The sequence below is a fragment of the Littorina saxatilis genome, linkage group LG5, assembly GCF_037325665.1.
Source record: "Littorina saxatilis isolate snail1 linkage group LG5, US_GU_Lsax_2.0, whole genome shotgun sequence".
NCBI lineage: Eukaryota > Metazoa > Mollusca > Gastropoda > Littorinimorpha > Littorinidae > Littorina > Littorina saxatilis.
The window spans coordinates 57,260,166-57,283,411 of record NC_090249.1 but is presented as its reverse complement, the minus strand read 5'-3'; the positions used below and the strand labels follow the sequence as shown (position 1 = coordinate 57,283,411).

The 23,246-nt window shown below is 44.6% G+C and overlaps 1 protein-coding gene and 1 long non-coding RNA gene across 2 annotated transcripts in view; one reads left to right on the top strand and one right to left on the bottom strand.

The window, feature by feature from the left end:
• The window catches only part of LOC138967523 (voltage-dependent calcium channel subunit alpha-2/delta-2-like), a 45,724-nt gene extending 26,007 nt beyond the window's left edge, over positions 1-19,717 (top strand). The window contains exons 17-22 of the mRNA XM_070340091.1: positions 6,582-6,793; positions 13,234-13,438; positions 15,964-16,174; positions 16,777-16,915; positions 17,902-18,064; positions 19,036-19,717. Of these exons, the coding sequence (XP_070196192.1) occupies positions 6,582-6,793; positions 13,234-13,438; positions 15,964-16,174; positions 16,777-16,915; positions 17,902-18,064; positions 19,036-19,234 (1,129 nt within the window). The 3' untranslated portion in view covers positions 19,235-19,717. The remainder of the gene's footprint in view (positions 1-6,581; positions 6,794-13,233; positions 13,439-15,963; positions 16,175-16,776; positions 16,916-17,901; positions 18,065-19,035) is intronic.
• Positions 18,895-23,246, bottom strand: part of LOC138967534 (uncharacterized) — a 9,746-nt gene continuing 5,394 nt past the window's right edge. Inside the window, exon 2 of the long non-coding RNA XR_011455985.1 lies at positions 18,895-19,230. This is a non-coding gene — a long non-coding RNA (uncharacterized lncRNA). The remainder of the gene's footprint in view (positions 19,231-23,246) is intronic.

Here is a 23,246-nt window from a genome sequence, read left to right as displayed (position 1 = left end):
CTTAGAGCTTCAGACAGAAATGGTGCGTGTTCAAAGTGAGCACGAGGCACCACGCCAAAGAGATAACCAGCAGCAAATGTTACACAGGGCACCGAAACTTCCAGCATTCGCTGACGGGAAGGACCAGATCGACTGCTACCTTGCAAGATTCGAGAGGTTCGCTGAGAGTGCTAGATGGCAGCGCGACGACTGGGCGATTCAACTCAGCGCACATTTGACTGGGGCAGCACTTGAGGTCTACACTAGACTCTCAAATGATGACGCCAGAGACTATGATGTACTGAAGGAAGCTCTGTTGCGTTGCTACAACTTCACTGAAAGGGGCTACCGTCAACGCTTCCGCGAATGCCAGCCATTGTCTGGAGAGACACCGAGCCAGTTTGTGGAGCGCCTGTCGTCATACCTGCAGAAGTGGGTGGAGTTATCAGGTGAAGAGCAGTCATACGAGAGTCTGCGGGACTTGATCGTGAAGGAGCAGTTCCTTAATGCCTGCCCGAAGGACCTGGCGACCCGCTTGGAAGAGCAAAAACTGCGGGGTTTGAAGGACATTACTGATGCTGCTGAGCGTTATCTCATTGCTCATGGAAGGACCCTGGGGACGTCAAAGTCATCGAAACCTTTCCAGAAGAGCGGGAACCAGGGAAACCAACCTGCCAAGGGACAAACTGAGTCCGCACCATCATCCAATGAAGGGCAGAACATAACGTGTTTCCATTGCAATGCCAAGGGTCACCGAGTCGCCAACTGTCCCCAAAAGAAAAATAACGGACATGTCAATGACAAAGCGCAAGAACATCGACGGAGATATTACGACAACAAGAGGCAAACGAGTGGCTCGAACCAACAAGTATGTGCGAGCAGCGTCATACTACCAAGGGCTGCCGAGCAAGTGGATACACCATCGGACGTGGAAGAATGTCTATCTGATGGCCAGCTTCTACTCGCTAATGGCAAGTCAATCTCTGTCGTCGCCAGCGCAGCTGTGTCAGTGTCGAACATGCCCGTGTCGAAGGGATTTGTTGAGAAGCAGGAAGTGACCGTTCTCAGAGATTCGGGCTGCAATGGAGTCATTGTCAAAGAGGATCTGGTGCCAACAGAGAAGTTCACTGGTGACTTCAAGTGGACGCTCATGGCTGACAGCAAATGCGTGAGGGCACCAGTGGCAAAGATCCAGATAGATACTCCATACTTCACCGGAGAAGTTGAGGCCGTCTGCCTGAAGAAGCCCTTGTACGATCTATTAATTGGGAACATTGGGGGTGCGAGACGTCCTGATGACCCTGATGTCGAATGGAGAATGGGCGCAGCTCAGCCTGCTGTTGAGGAGGAAGACCCACTGCCATTCGCGAATGAAGATATCAGCGAACTGTTACGAGATGACAGAGCAACTGTGCATCGCCGCGACCAGCCGCAGGTTGTAAGCGCTGTGACGACCAGAGCCCAGGCGAAGAAGGACAAAACAACTACGCCACTCAGGGTCACCAACAGTTCTGCAACTGCTGTCGTGGACAGGGATCGGCTGATTCAGCTACAGGAAGCTGATTTGACCTTGACAAAGTACAGGAGTCGTCCTGTCAAGGTGATGACTAAGGGCGAAGGCACTGTGCACTTTGAAGTAAAGGCCAAGATCCTGTACAGAGTGTTCCAGCACCCGAGAGTCAACGGTGGGAAGCCATTACGTCAAGTTCTGGTGCCTCAACCACTTAGGCGCCAGGTGATGGAGGTGGCCCACGACTCTATTATGGGAGGTCACCTGGGGGTCAAGAAGACATCGGACAGAATCCAGGCTGCGTTTTACTGGCCAGGACTGCATGCAGATGTGACTCGATTCTGCCGATCGTGCGATATTTGCCAGAAAACCATACCTCGAGGAAGGGTCCCGAAAGTGCCGTTGCAGAAGATGCCTTTGATCGACCGACCTTTCAAGAGGGTGGCCATTGACCTCATCGGCGAGATAAAACCGCCAAGTGAAGCGGGTCATCGTTGGGTACTGACCCTGGTAGACTATGCAACCAGGTACCCAGAAGCCGTGCCTCTGAAGAAAATTGACACCGAGACTGTTGCCGAGGCACTTGTGGACATTTTCAGCAGAATTGGGGTTCCTGAAGAGATCCTCACAGACCTGGGGACACAGTTTGTCTCTGAATGCATGGAAGAGGTCAACAGGCTGCTGAGCATTCGTCACTTGACTACGACACCCTATCACCCGATGTGCAATGGGCTGGTCGAAAAATTCAATGCGACGCTGAAGTCCACGCTGAAGAAACTATGCAGTGAGCAGCCAAGGCAGTGGCATCGCTACATCAATGCCTTGCTGTTTGCATACAGGGAGGTGCCACAAGAGTCCACTGGATTCTCCCCGTTCGAGCTGATGTACGGGCGGACCGTGAGAGGCCCGATGCAGATACTAAAGGAATTGTGGACGAAAGATGTGGACACACCTGAAGTGAAGAACAGTTACCAGTACGTGTTCGAGTTGCGAGAGAAACTGGAGGAGACTCTCGAGATTGCGAGAGAAAACTTGAGAAAGTCTCAGGATAGCGGAAAGCACTACTACGACCGCAAAGCCGTAAACAGGAAGTTTACACCAGGTAACAAAGTGCTGATACTGCTTCCCACTGATCACAACAAACTACTGATGCAGTGGAAAGGCCCATACGAGGTTGAGGCCGTGGTAGGGATCAACGACTACAAGGTGAATGTCGGCAAGAAGTCCAAGATCTACCACGCTAACCTCCTGAAACTGTATGTGGAGAGACCTCCGGAAGCAGTACAGGTCGCAGCAATGGTGGAAGAACCAGCCGAACTAGACAAGTTCGATGGTGAGGAACTACTGGAGTTGGGAGACCTCCACAAGAAAGAGGGAGTGGATGACGTCAAGCTAGGACCTGACCTGACAGAAGATCAGCAGAAGGAGCTGCATGATTTTATGGGCGACTTCACCCATAGGTTCTCTGATGTTCCAGGCTCTACGTCCTTGGTCGAACATGAAGTCCACCTCACATCTGACGTTCCTGTTCGCTCAAAACCATACCCTATCCCGTTTCAGGCTCGGGAATCCTTGAAGAAGGACATCGACAACATGTTGAAGATGGGGGTCATCCGTGAGTCATCATCCCCTTACTCATCTCCCGTTGTTGTTGTCAAGAAGAAAGACGGTACAAACAGGGTATGCATTGACTTCAGGAAAGTGAATAAGATCACCGTGTTTGACCCTGAACCAATGCCGACGGCGGCTGATCTGTTCCGACGGTTGACTGGCAGTAAGATCTTCTCAAAGATCGATCTCAGCAAGGGATATTGGCAGATTCCTGTGCGCGAAGAGGACATACCAAAGACCGCCTTTGCAACTCCAGACGGAACGTATGAGTGCCTGCGGATGCCTTTTGGCATGGTGAACAGTGGTGCTACCCTGAAGAGGGGAATGCGAAAAATGCTCAAAGGAATGAAGAATGTTGTGTACTACTGGGATGATCTGCTAGTCCACACGGAGACCTTTGCGGAGCATCTGGAGACTTTGAGGGAACTGTTTTCCCGCCTGACAAAAGCTAATCTGACCGTGAGACCCAGCAAGTGCATTTTGGGGACCGACAACGTTGACTTCATAGGTCATTCACTGAAGGAAGGTCAAAAGGGGCTTTTGTTGGAAAACGTCACCAAGATCCTCAATGCGCCACGTCCTGAAACCAAGAAGCAGGTGCGATCCTTCCTTGGATTGGCTGGGTACTACAGAGAGTTCATTCCAAACTTCGCCGCCATAACGGCGCCTTTGTCGGACATGACCCGAAAAGGATGCCCCAACCGAATACTCTGGGGACCAGCTCAGGAGAAGGCATATCAGACTGTGCGCGACCTGATGTCACGAGACCCGGTGCTACGCCTTCCTGATACTGCCAAAGAGTTCATCTTGCGTACAGACGCATCGGACGAAGGGATCGGCGCCATGCTGATGCAAGAGCATGGAGGTAAACCGTTTCCGGTCAGCTATGCCAGCAAGAAGCTGTCAGGAGCCGAGAAGAACTACTCAACCATGGAGAAAGAGTGTTTAGCCATCGTGTGGGGAATCAAGAAATTTGAACTCTACCTCCAAGGGGTGAAATTCGTGCTTCAGACTGATCACAAACCCCTCACCTACCTGAACTCTGCGAAGTTTGTGAATAATCGTATCATGAGGTGGGTGATGTACTTGCAGAACTTTGATATGCGAGTGGAATCGATCAAGGGTTCAGACAATGTTGGAGCAGATTTTCTCAGCCGAGTATGTGATTAAAACTGTGTTCATTCTCCAACAGACTAATGTACATACCTGGATTTCAATCTGTTATGTATACATAATATGTGTACAGGTAGCGTTTCAATGATTGAAAGAAATTAGGTAAATTTCTTCTGGTGTTGGGGGTAATGTTAGGAAACGCTACCGTTGCTGAGCTTTGGTTCGGTTTTGTGTGTTGCATGTGGTTGACTTATTTGTACTTTGTGGGAAAGTACCGATATTATATTTTGTAAACACAATATTTATGCTTGGACGAGAATGCAGGTGAACTTTCTAGTCCTGTCAAAACAAGTTGTTTACCATGCTGTTTTAGCCGTGAGTTCGTGGCGTTCGTTCGGATTAAGTGTGTCGGCGCTTTTGATGTACGTCATAAGAGAATGTCGCTAGTTTAGTCCATGCACGGCTCGTATAATGTAGTTGTATCGTGTTCGGTCTGGAATATTCTCGAGATTGAGTATTTACTATATATGCCAGCGCGATTTGAATGTTAAAAAAGCTTCTATTTGAGTTCTGCTACGATGTGCAGTTGTATGTATTGAATGCTGAATAAATCCTCGAACTCAATTTGACGAGTTGTTTTCTGTTGCTGCGAAGACGGGCGACGTAGAATAAAAGAACACAACTATACGACGTTTGAGAACTTGTGGCAATCTCAAGTGTCGTGTAACAAATTGTGATATACATTACTTTTCTTTTTACATTTTGTTTTTACTAAATGTTTTAACATAGACGGGGAATCGAGAGGAGGGTTGTGGTGTGTGTGTGTGTCTGTCTGTGTGTGTGTGTAGAGCGATTCAGACAAAACTACTGGACCGATCTTTATGAAATTTGACCTGAGAGTTCCTGGGAATGATATCCCCGGACGTTTTTTTCATTTTTTGAGTCACTTGAGAAAAAGTGACTATGTAATCGGTCAGTGTTAGTCTGTCCGGCCGGCTGTCCGGCCGGCCGTCCGTAGACACCACCTTAACGTTGGACTTTTCTCGGAAACTATCAAAGCGATCGGGCTCATATTTTGTTTAGTCGTGACCTCCAATGACCTCTACACTTTAACGATGGTTTCGTTGACCTTTGACCTTTTTCAAGGTCACAGGTCAGCGTCAAAGGAAAAATTAGACATTTTATATCTTTGACAAAGTTCATCGGATGTGATTGAAACTTTGTAGGATTATTCTTTACATCAAAGTATTTACATCTGTAGCCTTTTACGAACGTTATCAGAAAAACAAGGGAGATAACTAGCCTTTTCTGTTCGGCAACACACAACTTAACGTTGGGCTTTTCTCGGAAACTATAAAAGTGACCGGGCTCAAATTTTATGTGAACGTGACTCATTGTGTTGTGAATAGCAATTTCTTCCTGTCCATCTGATGCCTCATATAATATTCAGAACTGCGAAAGTGACTCGATCGAGCGTTTGCTCTTCTTGTTTTTTCTTTTTTGATAATACCTTTGATGACGTCATATCCGGCTTTTTGTAAAAGTTGAGGCGGCACTGTCACACCCTCATTTTTCAATCAAATTGATTGAAATTTTTGTAAAGCAATCTTCGACGAAGGCCGGACTTCGGTATTGCATTTCAGCTTGGTGGCTTAAAAATTAATTAATGACTTTGGTCATTAAAAATCTGAAAATTGTAATACATTTTCTTTTATATAAAACGATCCAAATTTACGTTCATCTTATTCTACATCATTTCCTGATTCCACAAACATATAAATATGTTATATTTGGATTAAAAACAAGCTCTGAAAATTAAAAATATAAAAATTATGATCAAAATTAAATTTCCGAAATCGATTTAAAAACAATTTCATCTTATTCCTTGTCGGTTCCTGATTCCAAAAACATATAGATATGATATGTTTGGATTAAAAACACGCTCAGAAAGTTAAAACGAAGAGAGGTACAGAAAAGCGTGCAATGCAGCACTGAACAGGCTCGTCAGTTTCACTCCGTTTTGCACAAGCGGCGGACTACGGTCATTGTAAAAAAATGCAGAGCGTTCAGTTTCATTCTGTGAGTTCCACAGCTTGACTAAATGTAGTAATTTCGCCTTACGCGACTTGTTGGTTCTGTGCTGCTTTGTTTTTGATTTGTGTTTCCCTCTGTATTTGTTTGTTTGTACGTCCTGAAAAAGCCTCCATAGGCGAAAAGTTTGACACGTTTTTATGTGTGCTGTCCTTGTATTGATGAGTACAGATTTCTTTTCTTTTTAAACCTATTCTTGATAACTTTGTCTATATCGAGCCATAAATCTAAGCATGATTCACGTTCTCATCCTCATAATTATCTGATTGATTGACAGACGTCCATGGTACAAGCGCACAAGCTCTGCCCCTCACAAGACCTCTATCTCCACACCTTACATGGACTCTGCGGGTGTCGGCAAGATCAACACCATCTCTCAGGCCGTGTTTGAGGGAATGACGCCTAAGAATGATCATGACTGCGACGACATCGAAGTTGGCAAAAAGCTGGGCGGCTGCCCCTGTGAGGAGGATACTGATTGCTTGATGAGTATGGAACTCGGATTTTGAATTGTTTAGGTTACAGTGGACCCCCCCCCCCCCCCCCCCTTTTAAGACCCCCAAACAGAGAGAAATGTTTTACAGTACTTTTATTTTTCAGTTTATTTGTGGAGCATGGAGCAGTGTTGAAGATTTTTCTCTTTTATGTGTTCTGTTTTTATGCACTACGATTTTTAGAGCGAAGAAGGCTCTCTGTTTGTGTTAAAAGGGCAAGTGAGGTTGGGATGTGAGAAAGGGGTGAAAGGGAGGAGGGAGGGAGTGAAAAATGGTCATGTTGAGGTCGTTGGATGTACTGTTTAGAGTTGTGATTGGATGCTTCGTAATCCTAGGATATCATCTTTTCTCAATTTCATTACAAATATTTGTTTACACAACTGGGTGTATTTGAAATGAGGATTCAGTGAGAGAGTGTGTATGGAAGGCAGGGGGATGGGATTGGATGTCAGGGGTTGAGGAAATTGAAGAACCTTTTGAGTGGAATAGCTGTCGGTTGCTTGGCGAAGTGTCTTGTGCTTGTCACTTCTCGCTTTCAGCCCTCACCGCTGGCTAGCACCATCTGTCCTTTTTAGGACAATGCGAAAAGAGAGCAGAATGCGTCAGTCTCTCCTGCCAGTACAATAACCTCTCCACAACAAGCCCTATGTAGTGCCTCCATCGCGGCGACAGGCGTAAACTGGGTACCGCAAGGCCCCAGGCTAGACTACAAGGACTCGGAGGAGGTTGGCCCCTAGACGTGCGGCATGCGGGCCCACCGGTGTGTGGAAACGCCCAGGTGCCCACGAACCAACCTCCAGCTATGGGTCAAATAGCCGGGCAGAATAGGCTCGTCAACCCTGGCAGGCAGCTATCCTAAGAGAAGACCACTCTGAATTCAAAACGAGGGTAGAGGAGGCTCATCATCCATGGAAGGAAACTCGTCTAGGAGAAGGAAAACTCCGAAATGAAACCCACGCAGTCCCTCGAAGACGGAACGGCACTGGCCTTTTTTAGGCGGGGAGCAGACCGGGTGCCTACGCTACCCTCGACAAATGGTTGTTGTAATATGATTGCCTACACTACGATCGAGTATACGAAACCATAACATAAGTAAACCTAAATGTCGCATAGCTCTGTATCGTATAATGCACGCGCATGCGCTATGCCTTCCTACGCTTGCAGCTTCCTTGAATAAACCACTGAAAACATGAACAACATGTTTTGCCTTTGTGTCAACAAATAACATTATATGGTGGCAGCGGAAAAGGTAACAAGCAGCAGATCCAGTCCCCGTGAGTGTGCATCTAGTTAGAAGCCTACAATCGGACTTTTTTGGGCTGAATACACTGTTGTGTTGTTAGTAATAGCCTCTTCGCTCGAGCACGTGTTCGCGACCGTTACACAGATTACGGTTAGGAAAAGTCGTCTCCAATCATGTCTTCAAAACAAGTTCCCGAGATGGTATGGGACAGTGAAAACGTCGCAGAGTCTTTCAAAATGTTCAAGCAAAGACTAGAACTGTATTTTATCACAAAGAAGGTGCCGAAAGAGAATGAGGTTGCCCACATACTCCTCCAAATTGGTGAAAAAGGCCTTCGCATGTACAATGCTATGACCCTCACAGATGAAGAAAAGAAGAGCTCCAAGATTGTTTTCCAAAAATTGAGTGAACAGATCGAACCAGCTGAACACTTTCGTGTGAGCAGGCTCAAACTCATGAGCATGAGGCAGGCCAAATCAGAGTCACTCGATGATTTTGTGACAAGGGCGCAGCTCCAGGCACAGAAGTGTGTTTTTGACGCTGCAGCAGAATTGGAGGAGAGACTGATAGAATTGATCATCTCGAGCACACCCATTGAAGAATTCCAAAGGAAACTCCTGGAACAAGAGAAGGGTGTCAAGTTGGCTGATGTGGTAAAGATGGGTCGCACGTTCGAGGCTACTGCATCACATGTAGAGCAGCTACAAACAATGGCCGGCTCTGCCAGTATCAGTACCATTAAGTCTAACAACCGTCCCTCTCAAACTCATCCTACCTGCAGAAACTGTGGCGGACGACACAAACCACGAGAATGCCCAGCCCATGGTGTTACCTGCCATGCCTGCGGCAAAAATAATCACTTTGCCAAAGTTTGCCGTTCCGAGCAACACCAGTCTCCACGCATCCCTTCACATGGACGCGGGCAACGACGTGGCGGATCAAGCAGCCGCGGTGGAGGACATCACCGGAGGTCAGAAGCGAAAATCAAGGCGATGCAGGTGGAAATCGACGAAGAGAACTTCGACGAACTAACTTTTAGTCCGGTCGTCATCTCTTCAGTCTCTTCAACGCCCCAACAACGTGACGAAGCATTCGTCAGACTCAAAACACAACTTCCACGTAGAGCCGGACAACACAACGTCATCGTCAAGGTCGACACAGGTGCACAGGGGAACACACTGCCCCTGCGCATGTTTAGAGACATGTTCCCTGATCTACTGACAAAGGAGGGGACACCTATCAACAAGATCTTGAAAGAGAAAGGCGGCACGAAGCTGACTGCCTATAACGGCACAGACATTTCCTGCCTTGGCAAGATTACGTTTCCCTGTCGCTACAGAGGCGAGTGGCAGGAAACGGGGTTCTACATTGTAGATGTAGAGGGACCAGCCATCATTGGGTTGCCGTCGTGCGAAAAGTTGAAAATCGTGACACTGCACTGCAGCATTTCAGCGTCACCCCCAGCAGCTAAGGACAAGATCACCTGTGTCCAAGACCTGCTGAAAGACAATCCGGAGCAGTTTGACAAAATTGGCAAGATGCCTGGTCCTGTCAAACTTGTGGTGGATCCAGACGTCCCGCCACACATTGACGCACCAAGAAAAACTCCAATCGCTCTCAGAGACGCGATCAAAGAAGAGCTCGACAGCATGGTAGAAAGTGGTGTGATCAGAAAGGTGACAGAGCCGACGGACTGGGTGTCCAGTCTCGCCTACTCCAAGAAGCGGTCGGGAAAGCTTAGAATCTGCCTTGACCCCCGTCATCTCAACCTCGCACTGAAACGCCCACACCACAAGATTCCGACCATTGAAGAGCTGACGCATCAGTTCTGTGGAAGTCGCTACTTTTCGAAGCTAGACGCCAAGAGTGGCTACTGGTCAGTTCAGCTCGACGAAGAAAGCCAGCTCTTGACGACGTTCCAGACTCCCTATGGCAGATATTGCTTCTCCAGACTTCCATTTGGTCTCAAGGTCAGCCAAGATATTTTCCAGCTTAAAATGGATCAGATCCTTGAAAACGTGAAAGGAGCCACCGGCATCTCAGACGATGTTGTAGTCTACGGCAAGACAGAAGAAGAGCACGACGAAAGCCTGTGCAACCTAATGAAAGCCGCAGCAGAGAATGGATTGGTTTTCAACTCGGAGAAGTGTACCATCAAGACGCAGTCCATCACATTTTTCGGCGCAACATACACTCCGGAAGGCGTGCATCCTGATCCTGACAAGGTCAACGACCTGAAAGCCATGCCAGCGCCGACGTCCAAAAAGGAATTGCAAGAGTTCCTTGGATTTGTGACATACATGTCGCCATTCATCAACAACCTGGCCGAGAAAGCAGCTGCACTCAGAGAACTCATCAAGAAAGACTCAGTATTCATCTGGGGTGAACACCATCAAAAGTGCTTCCAGGCCCTAAAGGATGCAGTCTCAGAGGATGCCACGCTGGTCTACTTTGACACAAGTGCTACACCAACACTGGAGACAGACGCCAGCATCAAGGGTCTTGGCGTAACACTGCTCCAGCAGGGAAAGCCGATAGCATATGCATCAAAGACGCTGACGGACGCTGAAACGCGATACGCCTGTATTGAGCGAGAACTTTTGGCCATCGTCTACGGGGTTGAACGATTTCACACCTACCTATACGGTCAGAAATTCCTCGTCAAAACGGATCACAAACCACTGGTTATGATCCTCAACAAACCTCTCGTCAGAGCACCCCCAAGACTGCAGCGAATGCTCCTCAGACTACAACAGTATGATTTTACAATCGAATATAAACCCGGCAAGGACATGACAGTAGCAGACACACTGTCCAGACTGCCGAGCCCTGGCAACGTCAAGACCATTGATCTCGACCTCACTGTTGGCCAGGTCAGATTCAGCACGGAGAGAACCAAGTCACTCCAAGAGGAAACCAAACATGACCCGACTCTGAGCAAGCTTATCCCAACAATCATCAACGGATGGCCAACCTTCAAGCAAATGGAAAGAAGCGGTGGTCAAAGAGAAATGTCAGGAACCAAGGTCATACCTGATAGAAACACCAACCGGAAGAATAATGAGAAGAAACAGAGTCAACATCAGAAACTCGCCACAGCAACAATTAACTGAAAACACAGACTCGCCGGTTGCTGATAAAACTCCGACTCCAGTCAACGCTTCAGTCAACACTCCAGCCGACACCCCAGTCAGAGCCCCAGTAAATAACACAGCATCTCCAACTGTCAACAACCCAGCTGCACACTCACCAGCAGCAGCACCAGAGCCATCTGCTGTGTTCACTCGTAGTGGTAGAAAGATCAACCAACCTGTTAGATATAAAGAATAAACCCATGGCCTGTGCACAAGTAGACAGCATGTGTAGCTAGGCTGTTCTATTTGTCTAGTATCTGCCAAAGTATGAGCAGTTGTGTTTAAAGTTGGTAGAAGCATTAGTATGCCTTTAGTTGTGAAATTCATGGCCTGTTATAGGTGAACAGCATGTGTATGTAGGCTGTCACACCTGTATGTAAGTAACCGTGTAGCAGGTTACACATTATAGTGCATAGCAGCTGGATATTCCATATCTTTTTGTTATCTGACCACAGCCAGCTGAACAATCCAAAGACAGTTCCAGAAGATGTCATCATATGTGCCAAAGACAATTTTAGTCAAATCGTGTTTCCAGCATGTTTACCTGAAGCAACTATGTAATGTTAATAATACAAACTTGTAACATGAACACTCCAAAGCTGAAAACAGACTCAGAAATGTTCAACAATATTGTGTGCTCTTGATGTATGAACATTGAAATAGGAAAGACATTTGTTTGAAACAATCCAGCATAACTCCCTGTATGGAATTTTTATCTTGGAAAGGGAGATGTAATATGATTGCCTACACTACGATCGAGTATACGAAACCATAACATAAGTAAACCTAAATGTCGCATAGCTCTGTATCGTATAATGCACGCGCATGCGCTATGCCTTCCTACGCTTGCAGCTTCCTTGAATAAACCACTGAAAACATGAACAACATGTTTTGCCTTTGTGTCAACAAATAACATTATAGTTGTGTCATCAACGAATCGAATCAGCTGTCAGTACTTTGGATGAGAGACAAATAAATATCACCATTGAGAGGGAATTTTTATTTTCTGTAAGTTTATCTGTAATAATGATATGGAAAGTCATTGCTATGACCATTCTGGGGACATTCCAAATTGTCACAGCTTTAGTTATTTGTGTCTGTTGTGTCTCTTGCTTGTCCACTTTAAGGCCGTTAGACTGAAGTCCTTGGGAATGTATTGTTTTGTCTTCAATTAAATGTTCCAAAAGATGTAACCTTTTTCTGGTTTTTGAGTCACTTGAGAAAAAGTGACTCTATGTAATCGGTCAGTGTTAGTCTGTCCGGCCGGCCGGCCGGCTGTCCGGCCGGCCGGCTGGCTGGCCAGCCGGCCGTCCGTAGACACCACCTTAACGTTGGACTTTTCTCGGAAACTATCAAAGCGATCGGGCTCATATTTTGTTTAGTCGTGACCTCCAATGACCTCTACACTTTAACGATGGTTTCGTTGACCTTTGACCTTTTTCAAGGTCACAGGTCAGCGTCAAAGGAAAAATTAGACATTTTATATCTTTGACAAAGTTCATCGGATGTGATTGAAACTTTGTAGGATTATTCTTTACATCAAAGTATTTACATCTGTAGCCTTTTACGAACGTTATCAGAAAAACAAGGGAGATGACTAGCCTTTTCTGTTCGGCAACACACAACTTAACGTTGGGCTTTTCTCGGAAACTATAAAAGTGACCGGGCTCAAATTTTATGTGAACGTGACTCCCAGTGACCTCTACACTTTGACGTCTGCTTTGGTGACCTTTGACCTTTTTCAAGGTCACAGGTATGTCTTGAAGGAAAAAAATTGAAATATCATATCTCTGAAACTATTCATCGGATTTGATTCAAACTTTATAGGATTATTCTTTACATCAAATTATTTACATCTGTATTGTGTTGTGAATAGCAATTTCTTCCTGTCCATCTGATGCCTCATATAATATTCAGAACTGCGAAAGTGACTCGATCGAGCGTTTGCCCTTCTTGTTTATTATGGAATTTCAACTTCCTAAAATGGGTTGTTTTGCTTTTTGACGCATTCAGTAAGTTATGTGTTCTTTTCTTATAAACTTTTTTTTTTCATTTCAGAGGTGTGCTACCTGAGCAAGGCCCCAGGGTTTGGCGCCGAGCGTCACAGGTGTGCAACGGAGCGTGTGGAGGGCGTGACAGGGCTGGACATTCTTTACGACGATTTCCACAACCGCACCATGGAGAGCATGCAGGCCAGCGACTTCCGCAAGTCTTGTGGCCTGGCCTACCAGTGTCCTGATGGGGTGGAGGACTGTCAGACACGGTGAGTTGTTGTTGTTGTTGTGAAGTCTTGTGGCCTGGCCTACCAGTGTCCTGATGGGGTGGAGGATTGCCAGACACGGTGAGGAGTTGTTGTTGTGAAGTCTTGTGGCCTGGCCTACCAGTGTCCTGATGGGGTGGAGGACTGTCAGACACGGTGAGTTGTTGTTGTTGTTGTTGTGAAGTCTTGTGGCCTGGCCTACCAGTGTCCTGACGGGGTGGAGGACTGTCAGACACGGTGAGTTGTTGTTGTTGTTGTGAAGTCTTGTGGTCTGGCCTACCAGTGTCCTGATGGGGTGGAGGACTGTCAGACACGGTGAGTTGTTGTTGTTGTTGTTGTTGTGAAGTCTTGTGGCCTGGCCTACCAGTGTCCTGATGGGGTGGAGGACTGTCAGACACGGTGAGTTGTTGTTGTTGTTGTGAAGTCTTGTGGCCTGGCCTACCAGTGTCCTGATGGGGTGGAGGACTGTCAGACACGGTGAGTTGTTGTTGTTGTTGTTGTGAAGTCTTGTGGCCTGGCCTACCAGTGTCCTGATGGGGTGGAGGACTGTCAGACACGGTGAGTTGTTGTTGTTGTGAAGTCTTGTGGTCTGGCCTACCAGTGTCCTGATGGGGTGGAGGACTGTCAGACACGGTGAGTTGTTGTTGTTGTTGTTGTTGTGAAGTCTTGTGGCCTGGCCTACCAGTGTCCTGATGGGGTGGAGGACTGTCAGACACGGTGAGTTGTTGTTGTTGTTGTTGTGAAGTCTTGTGGCCTGGCCTACCAGTGTCCTGATGGGGTGGAGGACTGTCAGACACGGTGAGTTGTTGTTGTTGTTGTTGTGAAGTCTTGTGGTCTGGCCTACCAGTGTCCTGATGGGGTGGAGGACTGTCAGACACGGTGAGTTGTTGTTGTTGTTGTTGTTGTGAAGTCTTGTGGCCTGGCCTACCAGTGTCCTGATGGGGTGGAGGACTGTCAGACACGGTGAGTTGTTGTTGTTGTTGTTGTGAAGTCTTGTGGCCTGGCCTACCAGTGTCCTGACGGGGTGGAGGATTGCCAGACACGGTGAGTTGTTGTTGTTGTTGTTGTTGTTGTGAAGTCTTGCGGCCTGGCCTACCAGTGTCCTGACGGGGTGTTGTTGTTGTTGTTGTTGTTGTGAAGTCTTTTGGCCTAGCCTACCAGTGTCCTGACGGGGTGGAGGATTGCCAGACACGGTGAGTTGTTGTTGTTGTTGTTGTTGTTGTTGTTGTTGTTGTTGTTGTTGTTGTGAAGTCTTTTGGCCTAGCCTACCAGTGTCCTGACGGAGTGGAGGATTGCCAGACACGGTGAGTTGTTGTTGTTGTTGGTGTTGTTGTTGTTGTTGTTGTTGTTGTTGTCAAGTCTTGTGGTCTGGTCTACCAGTGTCCTGATGGGGTGGAGGACTGTCAAACATCCTCGCGCCCCCTAATTGTCGTAGAGGCGCGTCCCCCGGGTGGTGGATGGGGGAGCCTTCTCTACTAACTTCTGAGAGAAGGTCGCATCACTCTCGATGCCGTGAACCTAATTAGGATCTTTTTCTTGTTTCTTCTCTATTTCTGCCTCCCCAAAGTCCTTTTACTTTCCTTTTCTCACCCATAAAATTCTTCACTTATTACCCTTGTTAAGTGGTTCTTGTATAGAATATAGTCAATGTTTGTAAAGATTTTAGTCAAGCAGTATGTAAGAAATGTTTAGTCCTTTGTACTGGAAACTTGCATTCTCCCAGTAAGGTCATATATTGTACTACGTTGCAAGCCCCTGGAGCAATTTTTTGATTAGTGCTTTTGTGAACAAGAAACACTTAACAAGTGGCTCTATCCCATCTCCCCCCTTTCCCCTATCCCATCTCCCCCCTTTCCCTCGTCGCGATATAACCTTCGTGGTTGAAAACGACGTTAAACACCAAATAAAGAAAGAAAGAACTGTCAAACATGGTGGGTTGTTGTGTTGTTGTTGTCGTTTGCAAATCCTGTGGTCTGGCGTATCAGTGTCCAGTTTGGGTTGAGGACTGTCAAACGCAGTGAGCATTGATGGGGTTATTGTATATTCAGACATCCCAACTGACATCATAGTTTGTGTGTAAGTGAACATCAGGGGGGAAAAGATGCATGACAGTCATTTAGAAGTTATTCTCTAGACTTTATTTGTTTAAAGGCACAGTAAGCCTCCCGTAAACTATCACAGATACTGTCAGGCTTTTACACACAGTACAAACACCCTTCCATTTGAACGCTTACCAAACGGGAACATCCTAGGTGCCCTACGTACACGGGAGGCTTACTGTGCCTTTAAGTGCACAGCTGATAATTATGTTTCTTGCTCCATTTACATGGTTTTTTTTCTCTCTGTCTTTTTTTTTTTAGAACAGCTAATACATGTGGTTTTACCCTACAGGTGTTCATGCGATGTGTTAAAAAATCAGCACTCAAGCAAGCAGTGGGTAAACCTTGTTATCAGCTGAAGAAATGAAAAGCTGGACGATTTTATAATTACAAATCAGACTTTAAACAACTGTTTGTTCTCCCACACAGGTGTTACCTGTTTGACAGTGGTGCCTACCTGGTGGTCGACCCAGACTTTCTGACGGCCAGCGCTCTGGACGAGAGTCGCTACGAGCAGGTCACTCTGGGCAGCAAGGAAGGGGAGGTAATGAAGCATCTGGTCAACAAACACCACTTCTTCCGCCGAAAGGAGTCAATCGACTTCCAGGGTTCCTGTCGTATCACCCCTAGTGAACCAAAGGTAAGGATCGAGGGCTTGATGATTTTTGGTACGTTTAGAATGTAGGGCTTCCGATAAAGATCTGCAATCGTTTGGTAATAAAGTTTTCAAGTTTCAGTTTGATTGATGCAGCTGAGAAAACTAAGTTTCAAGCTGGTTTGACTGACCCTCCAGTTAACTAATCTTTTGGCCTTGCATTCTGTACTTCATACAAAATAAACCCAGACTTTTTTCTGGTCTTGCCAATTTTTTTTTTGAATATACGCTACGATTGCTCGAGTTGGTTCAGTGTGTGCATTCATTGTTAGTTTATGTGCAAGAGAATGTTCTCCTGTTTAGAGTAAAGCTCGAATTCTCTGAATTAGAAAAAAAAATCTTAGGGTTTGCCCAAAGAAGATTTGTCGTTAACGTTGAGAAAATTCAAAGCCTCTGCAAATTTGTCTGGTTTTAACAATAAAGCCATTGATCTGTGATGAAACAGTACTTTGCAGCCCAAGAAGCTTTAAAATCATGATAATTATCAGCAGAACATGGGCACAATCTCGAAGTTCCAAAGCAAATTTGACTAGGTTTTTTACTGAGTTTTATCAAATTAGTTTAACCCATGTTGATTTGGCCTGTAGGTGACACTGCAGGGATTGCCTCAGAAGCCTGAAGATTATGATGACTACCAGAAGAACAGAGGCCCCATCCCAAAGTTTCACAACGACTTTGGCTGTATTCAGGATGTGGTCAGCTTCTCTGCAAATGATGAAAATCTAGGTGATCTTTTGCTTTTGTTGAAATTTGTGTTCTATTTTTCATGCTGCCTATCCATATGCTGCTCTGTGTGTGTGCATGCATGCATGCGTGACTGTGTGTGTGCATTATGTGTGTGTGCATTGTGTGTGTGTGTTAGTGTGTGTGTGTGTGAGGTCCTTGTGAACATTTTCTGTTTAAGGGCAAACATTAATTGCTTTTTGGCTTGTTGCTCATATCTGTGACAAGAACGTCTGCCTTACAGGGAAGTCATATCTGTGACAAGAACGTCTGCCTTACAGGGAAGTCATATCTGTGACAAGAACGTCTGCCTTACAGGGAAGTCATATCTGTGACAAGAACGTCTGCCTTACAGGGAAGTCATATCTGTGACAAGAACGTCTGCCTTATAGGGAAGTCATATCTGTGACAAGAACGTCTGCCTTACAGGGAAGTCATATCTGTGACAAGAACGTCTGCCTTACAGGGAAGTCATATCTGTGACAAGAACGTCTGCCTTACAGGGAAGTCATATCTGTGACAAGAACGTCTGCCTTACAGGGAAGTCATATCTGTGACAAGAACGTCTGCCTTACAGGGAAGTCATATCTGTGACAAGAACGTCTGCCTTACAGGGAAGTCATATCTGTGACAAGAACGTCTGCCTTACAGGGAAGTCATATCTGTGACAAGAACGTCTGCCTTACAGGGAAGTCATATCTGTGACAAGAACGTCTGCCTTACAGGGAAGTCATATCGAGGGGTCTTAAAAGGAGGCCCAATTGCATACGCTTCTTCTTCTTCTTCTTCAGTGTTCAATGGTTGTGTCAGTATTGTAAAAGCGATCATTATTATTAAGGATAAGGATAAGATTTGATGTAGTCCTGTGAGTTGCGCCGTACCGTATGGCAGCTCCCTTTCCCCATGGAGAAAGCAGCCCCAATTTCCATGAGGGTAACCTCATAGGACTGTATGAAATCTCATCTTATCTTATTTTTTACCATGTGTAGGTCCAAGCGGGATGATCACCGGCAACGTGTCGGGCCCGTGCATGTCAGGGTTCTACTACGTGACGGCCATGCCCAAGACCAACCTGTACCTGCTGGTCATTGAGAACTATCGCATCTTCAAGAAGTCCATCTTCTACGACTTCAACTGCAAGATGACTCGCAGGTCAGTAAAACGCAGTTTAGATGTATCTTTGAGACAGGTGTTTGTGATGAAATATAGTGAGAGTCGGAGTGGCACAGTGCCTCTCACGCTGGAGGTTGTTGGTTCGATCCTCACCCTGGGCGAATACATAAAAATTATACCCAAAAGCGCTCTCCAGCTGGATATGGGTACCTGACCCTATACAGGGCCGGGAAAGGCGAAGGCAGCGAGGGAGAGGAGTAAAGACACCCCTCATAAAGCTGGCCCGAGAGTAGTTTACATCTCTAACATATCTCTCCCCTACTACCAAAAATGGTTGTAGGACTACTCTTACCTTACCTTTACAATGAGGTTTGGTGTTCAATGAAGTGAATGAAGCAAATGTATCTAGCAGGTTTAGTCAGCACAGGACATGTGCCAGCACTAACATTGACTTGATTCTTGCATGGTTAACATAGGCAGCTAACAACAGTTAATACAAATTTGTTTATGGGTCACCTTCAGAACCATTTAAAAGCCGGAATCCTAATTATTGGCTTGTTATTGTACCTTGATCAAGACACAAATGTCATAGTTAACTTTAATATGCACAGTAAGTTTGATGATTAGTAAGTATGTTTAACAATAGTTCAGATTGCTTCTCTGTTGCGTCTGGAGTGTGGTAAGCGCAGAGATTGCAGAAAGAAACATGCTCTCTCATTTAAATTAGTTCTGTATACTGAAGGTTATCCAACAGTTTGGCACTACTGTTCCAAAATCATAAGCTTTGTTTACCCCAGTTGCATGCAGGCTGCTTCAACCCTTCTTTTTTTGCCTTTGTGTTGTTGTTGTTGTTGTAACCATAAGCCAGATTTTGTTACTTTTTTTAATTAATTATTCTGGGTAAACTTTCTTTGTTGAAATTGAGTAGAACATTGTGCGAAAGAATATAGCATTCGTAAAGCTTTTCATGTCTGCTTGTATTTACTAGTCTTCCTTTCTGTGCATTGCAGCGTGGTAAACAGTGGTGCCTACAGGATTGTCAACGGTACGTGTGCACACGAGGACACCACGGAAACGACGCTGGCCCAGCAGAACATGTGTCCGGACCTGAGAGACATCAGCATCAAGTGTTCCTTCCTCACTGCAAGCAGCATGACTGCCAGTGGTCTGCTGATACTTGCTGGTGTCTTCGCTTCTCTCTGGACCTGAGAGACGAGAGAAACGTTTATGTGTCAATCAAACTGTGGATTTTCCTTTGAGCCATGTGACATCAGAGGCCAAAGACTACAAAAGAGTGCACATTTATGTGCATTCTATCGTTAAAACTAAAAGGAATTCTAACTAAAATGGACTGATACATGAATGTTATTCATGTTGTTGACCCAAATATGACATTTTACACAGATTTAGACAATCATTGTTCATATCGTTGAGCAATGGCTTTCTCGATCTGTGTAAAATGTCATATATTTTGGTCAAAAATACAAATAACGTATGATGAAAAGTGAATCTTGAAATCAAAAGTATGAGGACAGTTGACTGACTTTTGCAGAAGTGTTGCTAAATTCGTTGTCTTGTTTGTACCTTGTGTTATTGAGAGTGCTAGTGGGCGTGTTTTGTGCTCAGCATGGGGCATCAGTGGAGGAAAGCATGGGCGACATGCAGAATGCACAGATAACAGTGGAACCCCCCCCCCCCCCCCCCCCCACCGGTAGCTCAGTTGGTAGAGCACTGGACTTGTGATCGGAAGGTCGCAGGTTCGAATTCGGGCCGGGACGGACACGGGTCAACTTTATGTGCAGACCCAGAGACGGAAGCCATGTCCCACCCCCGTGTCATCACAATGGCACGTAAAAGACCTTGGTCATTCTGCCATAAGTGCAGGTGGCTGAACACGCAGACACCTGGGTAGCGCGACTCCGTTGCTGCTAGCTTTCCACTGGGAGGAAGCGACCCGAATTTCCCAGCGATGGGACAATAAAGTAATGAAAATGAAAAATGAAAAAAAGTTAAGACCCCCCAATTTAAAACTTCCTCCCTTTTAAGACCTTGTTTTCTCAGATTTTCTGTTCTAAACTTGTGTAAATTTACCCAATTTTAAGACTCCCACCTTTTTAAGACCAAAGTTTTTTTTCAAGATTGTTGGAGGCCTTAAAAGGGGGGTTCCATTGCAATCAAGACAAGTCGCGTAAGGCGAAAATACAACATTTAGTCAAGTAGCTGTCGAACTCACAGAATGAAACTGAACGCAACGCAACGCAGCAAGACCGTATACTCGTAGCATCGTCAGTCCAGCGCTCATGGCAAAGGCAGTGAAATTGACAAAAAGAGCGGGGTAGTAGTTGCGCTAAGAAGGATAGCACGCTTTTCTGTACCTCTCTTTGTTTTAACTTTCTGAGCGTGTTTTTAATCCAAACATATCATATCTATATGTTTTTGGAATCAGGAACCGACAAGGAATAAGATGAAAGTGTTTTTAAATTGATTTGGACAATTTAATTTTGATAATAATTTTTATATATTTAATTTTCAGAGCTTGTTTTTAATCCAAATATAACATATTTATATGTTTTTGGAATCAGAATATGATGGAGAATAAGATGAACGTAAATTTGGATCGTTTTATAAATTTTTAATTTTTTTTACAATTTTCAGATTTTTAATGACCAAAGTCATTAATTAATTTTTAAGCCACCAAGCTGAAATGCAATACCGAAGTCCGGGCTTCGTCGAAGATTACTTGACCAAAATTTCAACCAATTTGGTTGAAAAATGAGGGCGTGACAGTGCCGCCTCAACTTTCACGAAAAGCCGGATATGACGTCATCAAAGACATTTATCAAAAAAATGAAAAAAACGTTCGGGGATTTCATACCCAGGAACTCTCATGTCAAATTTCATAAAGATCGGTCCAGTAGTTTAGTCTGAATCGCTCTACACACACACACACACACACACACACACACACACACACACACACACAGACACACGCACATACACCACGACCCTCGTCTCGATTCCCCCATCGATGTTAAAACATTTAGTCATAACTTGACTAAATGTAAAAATGAAGGCCTCAGGCAAATCATGTTTTATCAGTAGGGATGAGATTTCCTGTTGTCATCATGCTCTTCAGATCTTGACTATCCAACACTAGAAAGATTAAAACAAGTCTGTTATCTTGGTACCTGATCACACAGTCGTAAGTAATTAATTACTCTAGTTTGTTCTTCTGTAGCTCGAGCAATGACTGCTTTGATTTCTACTGCTCTCGTAGTTGTTTATGATGCTTTACAAAGGACCGAAGGTGCCATCAAACTTCATTCATCCAGTATTATTGTTTATGATGCTTTACAAAGGACCGAAGGTGCCATCAAACTTCATTCATCCAGTATTATTGGTGTCAGAAAAGTTGTATGCAGCATGCAAAGGTGGACTAAAGAAATGGTTGCTCTCGTCAATTCAAAAAGATGAAACCTTTTCTGGGCCAAGGCAGAAGTTATCAAATAAGGTCGCTTAGACATGATAGTTTTACGTACATTTATGATTATCTGTAACGTTCAAAGCAACAACTGAAAGGCTTTTGTGTTTTTGAGTCACTTGAGAAAAAGTGACTCTATGTAATCGGTCAGTGTTAGTCTGTCCGGCCTTATTGGAACGTTTGATTATTGACAAAAAACCCCGTTAAATGTACAGTACGTCGACCCAGTGACAGACAGACAAACACTTACAATACAAATAATGAACTTATCTCAAAATTCCGTCGCGATATAAGTAACCTTCGTGGTTGAAAACGACGTTAAACACCAAATAAAGAAAGATCTCAAAATTGACGATGAAACTCGCTTGCGAAATGCCGGCGAGCTCTGGTTGAAGACAATGGTCAAACTGAAGTGTCATGGAATATGCACTTTAATGGAATGGAGTCATCTTTAAGTTTCAAAAATACAGTGTCAATCAAATACAGATAGAGTAAGAGATGTTCTGTAAGAGTCAGTCCTCCTTGGGTAGAAATAACCAACGAAGTAAGCAGAGTATTGGTGCAGCTTCTGTGCATACTCTAAACAAGTTTGCGGAAAGAGTGAAGTTGTGAGCAATAATCAACTGGAAGAGTGAAGTTGTGAGCAATAATCAACTGGAAGAGTGAAGTTGTGAGCAATAATCAACTGGAAGAGTGAAGTTGTGAGCAATAATCAACTGGACTATGTTTTGAACAGTATGAGTTGATGATAAGTGATATGATAATCAAACAGCTTTAAAAAAAACCTTGTGACAAGTTGCGTGTTTTAAATTATGTGTGTAAACAATGAAATACGTTAGAAGGGTCACTTTCTGAGTTTTTGACTTAAATGTATATTTCTATGTTGATTTTTTTGAGTCTTTGTTGCAAATTGAATTGTACGTTGTTTGCACAATGGTATAAAATGTACTGATTGATTGATTAAATGAAATACTTATGCACTCCCTTTCTGTTAAACAGGATGACAGTGCCAATATTTCCATGAATAACATCTCTTGAGACAAAATGTGTTCAAAATTTGAATTGTTTTACAAGTTTTGTTTTTGCATGAATTTTATTTATTTATTTGTGTTTGACAGTAACATAGATATGTAGCAGGTTGATATGATACATATGTTCAACATCCAAAGAAAACACTTTCTTCTTGCACTTCCATTAGGGAGACACTTGAATAGACATCATGAAGTCCTGTGTTGATGTACTGATCCGAATGGTTTTAGGAACACAAGAGCAACAACTTATACAGATTAATGTATTTTGGAGACCTTTTTACATACCAGCCAGTATTTTTGTAAAACTGCTTCTTTTCACTATCAGGTAATATTATTCAGACATAAATTTACGATTTGCTGTGAATTTCAGATCCTCAGTTGAAGGGTTTTTGTGTTTTGTTAACGAAGTCATCACTGACATACATGTAGTGAAAGACAAGCAGGTATAAATGACAGCTTTGCTTGCTTTTAGTGATTTCAGTAAAAGTGGACATTTCAGAGTCCCTTGCCTGATTACTACATTTTTTTTATGATCATCACAGTATCAGAAGTTTAACGTTCGTAATGTTAGTAATCACACATCATCAGCGAAAGGCAGTAATGACTTGTAAATTCGCTCTGCTTAATTTAGGACAGATTGCAGCCAGTGAATTAATTTTTGTAGTGTGGATTGTTAATATATTTTTTATTGTTATACGGACATTACTGT